This window comes from Physeter macrocephalus, chromosome 17 (genome assembly GCF_002837175.3).
Source record: "Physeter macrocephalus isolate SW-GA chromosome 17, ASM283717v5, whole genome shotgun sequence".
NCBI classification, from domain to species: domain Eukaryota; kingdom Metazoa; phylum Chordata; class Mammalia; order Artiodactyla; family Physeteridae; genus Physeter; species Physeter macrocephalus.
In genome coordinates, this window is record NC_041230.1 from 44,167,232 (window position 1) to 44,176,733 (window position 9,502).

Consider the following 9,502-nt stretch of genomic DNA (forward strand, 5'->3'; position numbering starts at 1 on the left):
GGCGTCTGGAGCCTGGGCTCGGCAACGGGATAGGCCACAACAGTGACAGGCCCCACATACAGAAAAAAAAAAAAAAAGTCTGGAATTTAAATTTTCCTAAAGAGTTAAAAAATTAAAAAGTCCTTTGGAGTCTTCTTTGACAAACCAAAAATTAAAGAATTACTGAGGTGAGGGTACACGTGAAGTTGACTTTGAGAACAGGAAAATGGCTGAAGGAAAAGAAAAATCCCTAATGCAGCAATAGTATATCCTTATTTTCAGCCTCACATTATACCAGCAAATAGGAATCCCATTCAGGAGAGAGAAATAGATCAGGACAGAAGCAGGAGTGGAAGCTCCTGCTTCCACTCTTCCAGCTCTGAGAACAGAGCTGCCCGGGGACTTGGTGTTCCACCAACACTGGCGAGCCTCTTCAGAGAGAGGCCCACAGCCTCTGGGGGTTCACGTGTGTGCAGGCTGGTCACTCTCTCCACCACGGCGGCCAGGACAGGCCTGGGAGGTGCTGGCTTGGCCTGGTGGAATTCGTAGCAGAACAAAGGAAAGGTGAGTGCTGTCATCTTCACCAGCCTCTCACAGGACCAACCTGTACTTTTTTATTTTTATTTTTTAAAAGACAAACTATTAAAAGTAAAATGAATGAAATCACATGAGATCAAGATACAAAGACAGAAATTCAATGTAGAAAAAAAGACCTTGCTGGGAAACAGTCAATGGGAAACACGGGAAACATTTCAAAGATGCACAAAAAGCTCACGTTGTAAACAGGATTAAGCTGCTGTAGGTTCCTCATCACATCAGGGTTTCATTTTGCTCAGCCTGAGATCTCGCTCGATTTCAAACTGCCTGTGATCCACTCGGTCTAGAAAAGCTTTCCGTTCAATGTACCTGGAAGAAAATGAAGATATCTGTCAGCAGATGCAGTAAAAGAAAATGCCTCCCCTGCACTGTCCTGTCCTGTCCCCCCAGCACCGCTCTCCCGGGTGTGAAGGGGTCCACTTGGCCTGTGGGATCATCGGGTTACAGCAAACACAAACAGATGACCACAGGTGTTGCCCAGAGTAGACAACACGACTATTTCAGGAACATCCAGACCACTCCCATTTAGTCTAAACAAGGACGTTTCTGGTTCAGATGTGAGTGAAAATAGAATGAAAAAGAGAAACCAACAACTTATCAAGGGGAAGTACATTAGAGGCTGAAGGCAAGAAAATGTTGCAATTTTGTAACCAGGCTTTAAGGAAAGAACAGGGGCTCCCTCAAGCCCAGGTTCAGAGCCTGGCTTGGTTAGACATTAGTGGACCATGCTGGTCAAGGAGCGTCGTTTTTCTCAGCAGCAAAATAGTGACAGCACATTTCCTGGCCTTGGCGGTGCGCTGACTTGGTGGGGAGAGAAAGCTATGTACCCTGCACATACGCATCAAAATGTGGGAAAAGGTGCCTCTACAAATGGAAGAAACCCAGTAAGAACTACCTCCTGGGGCTGCAGGGAAGGTGAAGTGGGCTGAGGTGCGCAGAGCCCTCACCGTTGAAGGTATTTACCTGCCTGCAGCTCCTTCCTTCCCCTCACCCTTCCCACCTCTCCTTGTGTCCTCCACCCAGACGCAGCCAGGGTGCTTCTGCGAGGACGACAGAGAGGGCTTTCCTTAAATTCCTCCAAGAGAACGAGATCAAGCACCTCTGCCATCCACGGCTCACACACAGGGTCCCCTAAAAGCTGGTGGTTTGCCCCTCATCTTGGCCAGGCTCAGCAGGCAAGGCTTCCATCAGCCTCCCAGGCACGGTGGGAAGGAAGCACAGGGCTGAAGCAGCAGGCACTGCGAGGAGAAGGCTGGCCGCTGAATGAGACACAGCTGCATTTTTGTGCACCTTCTGGCCATGAACTGTGCTGCCGCTTGCCTGCGGGGAGGGGACCTCTGCTGCTAATTAATCTGTTGAGAGAGCAAAACTGCCACTGAAAACGGGAGGCAGAATTGAATCTCTGCACTAATCTTTCCTTTGTTGCACTGTGGAAAATGTGCATCTGTCATTACAAGGTCATTACGTTTAGGGTGAGAACATTACCAGGTTCAGGACCCTGTGTTCCTTTGCTGAGTTCAGGGCCTCGCTTGCCTGCCCACAGCACCCTGTGAGGAGCAACCCAGCCCAGCCCAGCCCATCCGCTCTCCAGCCAGGCCTGCGGCCACTAACCCTATACCTCACTACGGACAGGGTGGCAGCTCTCAGCTTGAATCCCGACCCTGCGGCTCGCTGGCTGTGTCTCTGGGTAAGCCACGTAAACTTGCTAATTCTGTTTCCTAATTTGCACCCCCCCCAAAAAAGGGTACTCATCCTTAATCATTCCTACTCTGAAGGGCTGTTGTGGGGATTAAATGAAATAGTGTACATATTATGCCTAGCACAGAGCAGGTGCTCAATAAAATGGCAGAGTTGTCACCATCGTTTCGGGAAGCCAGCTTCTGTCAGGGTCCTGAGGACAAGCAACCCAAGGGGAACAGTCAGCTCTCTTGATGCACGTTATCAGCAACTAGTAACTACCACCTGGCCTGGGATCTGGAACTCAGCTGTTGTGTCAAAATCGCCAAGGAGGGGCCAGAATGGCTGGAAACACAAGGGCAAGGCCTGCTTGTAAGCTTGACATAAGCCCTCAAGGTCAGGTCATCAAATTTAGCAAGTGAAATACAGGATGCCTGGTTAAATTTCAATTTCAGATTCCCTGGCAGATGGGGAGGGCACAGACACTGTGGACCCCTTTTGATAAAGTGTGAAAGCAGGAGAGACTGTGGCCGGTAAGTAGACACATGACAGAACAAATTCATCTTCTGTCTACCACCAAGGGACCCACGATACCCCAGTGGGGACTGTTAACCGAAATCGACTGACGGGCTTTGTCACACTACAACCGTCAGCCCTCCCCACCCCAGCCCGCAGGCCCTGGTGGAGCTCGCAGTGGGGACCAGAGCTTTGACGGCGGTGTGCTGTAACTGCCTCCCTCGAAGTTCCACAGAAAAATGCGGGAGCCCTGGTTCAAGACGACTTTAGGGTGTGTTTCAAGAGAGCCATTACCCAGGGATACCTGAGAGAGCGGGCCTGGGGGCGGGAAAGAAGAGGAAGTATGTGGCTTTGAGCATTTGTGGTCTTTCTTCTTGACTTTCCTTTAAAGAAGAGGAAGTGATACTTAAATTAAGATGCTCACTGAGCATGAATAATGCCTTGCAGGTTCCCGGAAGCGGGTCCAGCTGACCTTGAGACTATCAAGAGGTGGTCGGTGACCACCTAGAGGGGTGGGATAGGGAGGGTGGGAGGGAGGGAGACGCAAGAGGGAAGAGATATGGGAACATATGTATATGTATAACTGATTTCACTTTGTTGTAAAGCAGAAACACACACACCATTGGAAAGCAATTATACTCCAATAAAGATGTTAAAAAAGAGCAAAGCCAGGCTGGGTGCTAAACAAGCAGGTGCAGGCAGAGTTCAGGTTTAGGGAACGCCTCAGGCAGCAAAGAGGGGCACATATGCAGAATGCAATTCTCAAGGGCAACCCAGACAAAGGCCATCAAGGCAGGTTTGGCGACTTCATTCCCCCATTCACAGCATCTGCAGCTGCTAACAGGATCCTTGTGATGGCTTTGGTTTGCGGCCAAGAGCTGACCAGGAACACTTCTACTCAACATCCTCCTCCCACCCTCAAGACAGAAAAGGTGCCAAGGATGAGGGTGGCTCTGACATTTACTATGTGTGTGACTGTGGGCAAGATACTTTATTTTTCTTCTCCGTAAAACAGGAATAAAAATTACAACACCCCTCTGACAGTACAACGAAACTGTGAGAAGTACTCTGTAAACAATAAAACCAAAAATGGCTATGAGTGTTGTGCGGTTCTTGCTTCCCATTTCTGACCTGACTGTATCACTATAAAGCCTCAGAAACTGGCACAGCTGGAACAGGGACCAAGAGACCAAATGCCCCAGAAAGAGGAAGGGCTTGTGGGGAAGGCTGCCTCCTCCAAGGTGGCCCGAGTGGACGGCCTATTTAAACTGAGCCTCAGAAAGTTTTCAGGCACCTTAAGCGGGTTACAGTCCCAGAAGAGAACCACCAGCTGACAAGTGCAAGGCTTCTTTTCTGGTCTGTGCCCAGCACTCCTGGGGACCCAGACTGATTCAGCTCAGTCTACTGGGAAGGGCAGAGGGGATCATCCCTTCCCACCACTACTGCCTTTTGTGGCCCATTTAAGAGGCTGCAGCTCTTCACTGTCATTAATAAAATATGCTAATAGCACCAAAACCTAAGGGATTTTCTAAGCTTTCCCTTTCAGAACCAGGTTAGACACAATAGGCTCGGTCATCTTTTTGATCCTGCAACCCAAATTAGTTTTCTGCCACCAATTTTCTTGAGATCTAGGCCAATGTGGAGGGAAGGAAAAACAGAAGAAGAGGACGAGAAGGGTAGAAAATGCTTCCAGAGAACATGTTAGTACCTACTTCTGGGAAACCAGGCTGCAAGTGAAAGGACGCCCATCCACCCCCACAAGAAGGCAGAGTTCTGGGGGGCAGGTGGGTGTGCTGATCCCCAAAAGCTCGGCCAAACAGTCACATCCGCCCACAAGAGGCGTCCTGCCCACTGATCAGGAAAAGAGAGAGCACAGGGAGGTGCAGGGAAATCCGAAGCGGGCACATACCGGAGGATGTTTCAGGGCTGCGTTATCACTATGCTCCCAGCAGAGCCAGCAGGCGTTCTGTGCAGCATAATAAACCTGAGAAGGAAAGTGGACCGACACCAGAAGGCAACAGGCAGCGCAGGCCCTCTGAGGCTGGATAAAGCTCTGTGATGGAAGTACTAAGAGGTGCACTTCTTTGCCCTGAGAAGTGCAAGTGAAAGCAGCAATCTGCTCAACATCACACAAGCCCTGTGCAAGAGGGTGACTCGCAAACACCTCGAGGGCCAAAGTGAAAGGGTGGTGATTTTAATTTTCTTGCCCACTGCTTTCCTCCCATCTCACCTCAAGATTGTGCTCGTTCTGAAAGAGTGACTCTTGGGGGTCATGGAGACAGATTCTTTGGAGAAAGAAAATTATTTTCTCTCTCCTTCACGCCTCTCCAAATCACAAACACACCTGGTCTCCAATCATCGAGCTCCATGACCTTCAATTAGATTGCCAGCAGCAGCTGAGACCAAGCCCGTACTCCTCTCATTTTCTCTGCATTGATCCCTACCCCCAAACCTGCTGGCCTCTACCTCAGCAGTGTTGGAGAGACGCGCTGCTGATGGCGAACACTGCCAGGGAACCTAGTGCGATCAGTTACAGGAATAGAGGGAAGCAATGTTAAAGGCCTTGAGTACCGACTCGTGACACTGATCCTGAAATGCTGGACTGTGCCCTGGAGTCCACGGCTCAGAGGAGAGGCAGCGATTCTTTGCTGTGCAGCTGACCTCTTTGGTACAGGCATTTTAACCAACTTTGCTGTCTGAAAATGATGCCTAGGTGGAGATGTCATTCTGACTCGTCATGCCCTTCCTTTCTGGGTGGTTAATTCCAATCTTACTAGGTTCCAAAACAAAGCCATGGCTGCCTGACAGCTAGTGGGATGTGCGTTTAGACAGTGCAATGGCTCAGCGCCTGCTCTGGGACGGGTGCTCTTCTAGCACCCCACTGGTGGCGGGGTGGTGAACCAGACCCTGCCCTTCAGGGCTTACCGTACCTGAAACAAAACATGACAACATGTATCAATTGACAATAAATGTGATGAAGAAGGTCAAAGAGGGTGATTTGATGGAGGGTTCCTAATGTGGGGCTACTCAGAGCGTGAAGAGTGGCATCTGAGTGACAAAACAAGAGCCCACGGTGGAGGAGGATCTGGAGGAGCAGTGCAGAGGCTGGGCTGCCGTAAGCAGGGGAGAAGAGGGTCAGAGGTGGGTGGGGGACGGCTCAGGGAGGCCTGCAAACGCCAGGTTAAGGAGGTGAACACTCACTTTAAGTGCTACTTAAAATCAGCAGGGAAGAGAGGAAAAATGGTTTGTACTTTCAAAAAATCATTTTGGCTGTGATGTAGAGAAGAATGGAGGAAAGGTACAGATACAGAAGCAGGGAGCAGAGCAGATGCCTGTGGCTTGTACCGGACTGCAGGCAGCCGGGATGGACAGAAGGATGGACCAAAAAACCGCACGACAGATGGTCTACTGGACCTTCAGGACTGGGTGGAAAGAGGGGGGTGCTCCTAGGGCTTTCTATCATCAGTTGGGTGGATGGTGACGGTGCCATTTTCTGAGAAGTCTGAGGAAGGAGCCTGTTTATGGAAAGAAAGCAAGCAGAGGTATCTCAAGCTATCCGAAAGTAGAGCGTCCCTGTAACACCTCTCTTAGCTGAAATGGCGTGAAGTGAAGAAGCAATTGCCTTTTGGGGAAAACGAAAATCCTCTTCAGATTTCTTTCAGTTAGGGAGAAAATGTAGAGGTCTTTCGCAAAAGCAAAGTGGTGTAAGCAAGCTTTTGAAAAGTGGGGGATATCTGTATTTGGTTTTGGATGTTAAGTTTGATGTAATGTCTTGGACATGCACATGGAGATGTCAACTAAACAGCTGCTACGGGAGTCTGCAGCTCAGTGGGACGGTCAGGCAGGGGAGAGCTTTTTTGGGGAGTCGTCAGCAGAAAATAGTACTTAAGCCATGGAATTAGCTTTCCTGAAGGAGAGAATATGAGGAACGATGGCTGCCCATCACTCAACCCTGGGACTTCCCTACTTTAAAAGCCCAGAGAAGGAAGAGAGGGCAGCCTGGGAGACAGAGGAGATGCCCCCAAGCTGTACTGGCCATGGTTGTGGGAAGTGTTCCTGAAGGCTTGGCAGGAATACAGCAGGAAGGGGTTTAGAGGAATAAAGCACCTAGCCTTCCAGTAAGGCCCGAAGCTTGGCGTGGTCAGTAATGGCAGACAGGAGAAAGAAGAGGGGGCGGAGACTTGGAGTGGGGGGGAATCCTATCTATAAACATGCCAGACATTTCCCCTACTTATTTAATTCCCATTATAAACCTGGGAGTATACTGAAGAGTTTCTACTTCACAGATGAAGAAACTGGGGCTAGAGCACATGGCAGGCTGGTAGAAGAGCCAGGATTTGAATTCAATTGCACTTCAGTTTATTGTAAAATATAACAAACACGCACACACACAGAGTATAAAATGGGCAAGGCAGATGAATCATTATATAGCAAGCCAAGAAGCAGAAGATGAGCGCCCTAGAGAAGTCCAAGCTGTACTGGGAGAGCTTGCTTTATAATGATTCACAATTAGGCACAACTAGATTGTAATGTCAGAGGAACAGAAACTTGAAAGGGAAGTGGAAATGTGGGCAGGCTCACACCTGGCTGGGCTCGGGTGTTGGGTGAAAGTTGTGAACGTGCCTCCTGAAGGCTGGCAGCATTCGGCTCCTTGACCTGGTGACAGCCTAACTGTGAACTCGACACAAACAGACATATACTGTGTGCGTTCTTTTGTGGCTTGCTTCTTCACAAATTGACCTAACAGACACATTGTTTCTGCCCATTTTTGACCTTTATATAAATGGAATTAAAAGAAATAAATATAATACATGGAACCATACTGCATGAACTTCTTTGTGTTATTATGTTACTGAAATTTACCCATGTTCATTCCAATTGGTAAAGAGTATCCCAGTGTGTGAACACATCACACTTTATTTGTCTATTACAAATAGACATCGGAGTTGTTTCCAATTTGGGGATGTTATGAAAAGTGCTGTTAATTGAGAAGCTACCTGTCAGTCTAACTGCCCCTCCTTTCAAAGAAATCTCTTTTTTCTGGCTGCTCTTAAGATTTTTCTCTTTGTCACTGGTTTCCTGCAACTTCACTCTGCAGTGTGGATTTCTATTTTATTTATCTTGGGATTCTTTGAGTTCTGAAAAGCCTGTAAAGAGGTGTCTCTCATCTGTTCCCACGCTGTCCTCCAGGAGGCTTAACTTCCCTCTTCCATATTTTTTGTCTTTTTGTCTCTCTGAACAATATTCTGGATGATTTCTTCTGGCTCTTTTCCAGTGCATGTATTTCTCTTTTCTGCTGGTCTAACTACTATTAAATCTATCCCTCTCGTTTTTAATTATGGTTATTAAATTTTTCATTTCTAGAAATTTTGTTTGGGTCTTTTAGGCCACTTTTTAAAGTTTCTTCTTCTTGCAAATATTTTCAAGTTTGCCTACTTCTTTAAATACAGTAGGCATAATTGTATTAAAACCTGCCTCTGATATTTCCATTGTCTAAATTCTTTGCAGATCTGGTCCTGTGCCTGCTGTTTCTTAAGGTGCTTTGCTTCTTTATGTGAATATTTTCAGACAGCAAAACTGCTTTTAAAAAATTGGACAGTAGGGCTTCCCTGGTGGCGCAGTAGTTAAGAATCCGCCTGCTAATGCAGCCCTGGTCTGGGAAGATCCCACATGCCGCGGAGCAACTAAGCCCGTGCGCCACAACTACTGAGCCTGTGTGCCACAACTACTAAAGCCCGCATGCTCTAGGGCCCGCGTGCTGCAACTACTGAGCCCACGCACTGCAACTACTGAAGCCCCCGTGCCTAGAGCTCGTGCTCCACAATAAGAGAAGCCACCGCAATGAGAAGACTGCGCACCGCAACGAAGAGTGGCCCCCGCTTGTCGCAACTAGAGAAAGCCCGCGCGCAGCAACGAAGACCCAACGCAGACAAAAATAAATAAAATAAATAAAATTTAAAAATTGGACAATAATAATCCAATATTGACCAATGTAGCTTCAAATTCTATTAAAGCTTTACAAGGGGAACGATGGGATAGCACTTACTGAAGTAGAATTACTATCAAAACACAAAAAGCACAACATAATCTTTTAACCTCAATTCCATCTTATTTTAATCAGGACTGTATTACAGGAATATTTTTTATCACTATCCATGATCTGGATTCTTGTATAGGAGAACAATTTAAATATGGTGTCTGTAAAAATGTCACAGTCTCATAATAAATATGGTAGAGGCCAATCATTACTCATAAGTAGCTTTTCTGAGATGTTATCAAATAGGACCTTTCCCCCTTAGTTTCAGCAGAGATCACTTTTGCTCCATGGTAATACTTCTTGGGACTCTCCACATATTCCCTCAGAGCAGACTCTCCCCAGGTGGCCTTTGCTCTCGTTGGCATCTGTGTTAAGAGAATTTGGGGGCCTGACCAAACAGACCTTTCAGGTTTGGCTTGTGCTTCCCACCCTCTGACACTGTGGCACTGGGCACACTTCTCAGTAGAAATCTTCTTGCCCTTCTCGACACTCCCTGTTTTTTTTTTTTTTTTTTCCTTTTGTGGTACGCGGGCCTCTCCTGTTGCGGAGCACAGGCTCCGGACGCGCAGGCTCAGCGGCCATGGCTCACAGGCCCAGCCGCTCCGCGGCATGTGGGATCTTCCCGGACCGGGGCACGAACCCGCGTCCCCTGCATCGGCAGGCGGACTCTCAACCACTGCGCCACCAGGGAAGCCC

The 9,502-nt window shown here is 48.1% G+C and overlaps 1 protein-coding gene and 1 long non-coding RNA gene across 12 annotated transcripts in view; one reads left to right on the top strand and one right to left on the bottom strand.

Moving 5' to 3' along the window:
* Positions 1 to 9,502, top strand: part of LOC129391397 (uncharacterized) — a 40,114-nt gene that overhangs the window by 17,741 nt on the left and 12,871 nt on the right. The gene's annotated exons all lie outside the window — the stretch shown is intronic.
* Positions 1 to 9,502, bottom strand: part of CFDP1 (craniofacial development protein 1) — a 157,586-nt gene that overhangs the window by 6,870 nt on the left and 141,214 nt on the right. For 3 of the 7 annotated variants that reach the window (XR_003676381.2, XR_003676380.2, XM_028477418.2), the window contains exon 7: positions 755 to 885. Coding sequence is in view for 5 of the 7 variants with exons in the window: in XM_028477418.2 (XP_028333219.1) it covers positions 795 to 885 (91 nt within the window). In the remaining 2 variants the exon portion in view is untranslated. Of the gene's footprint in view, positions 1 to 23; positions 513 to 570; positions 886 to 9,502 lie in introns of those variants that run through there. The other 4 variants (XM_028477419.2, XM_055078810.1, XM_024124879.3 and 1 more) reach the window with 2 other exon arrangements.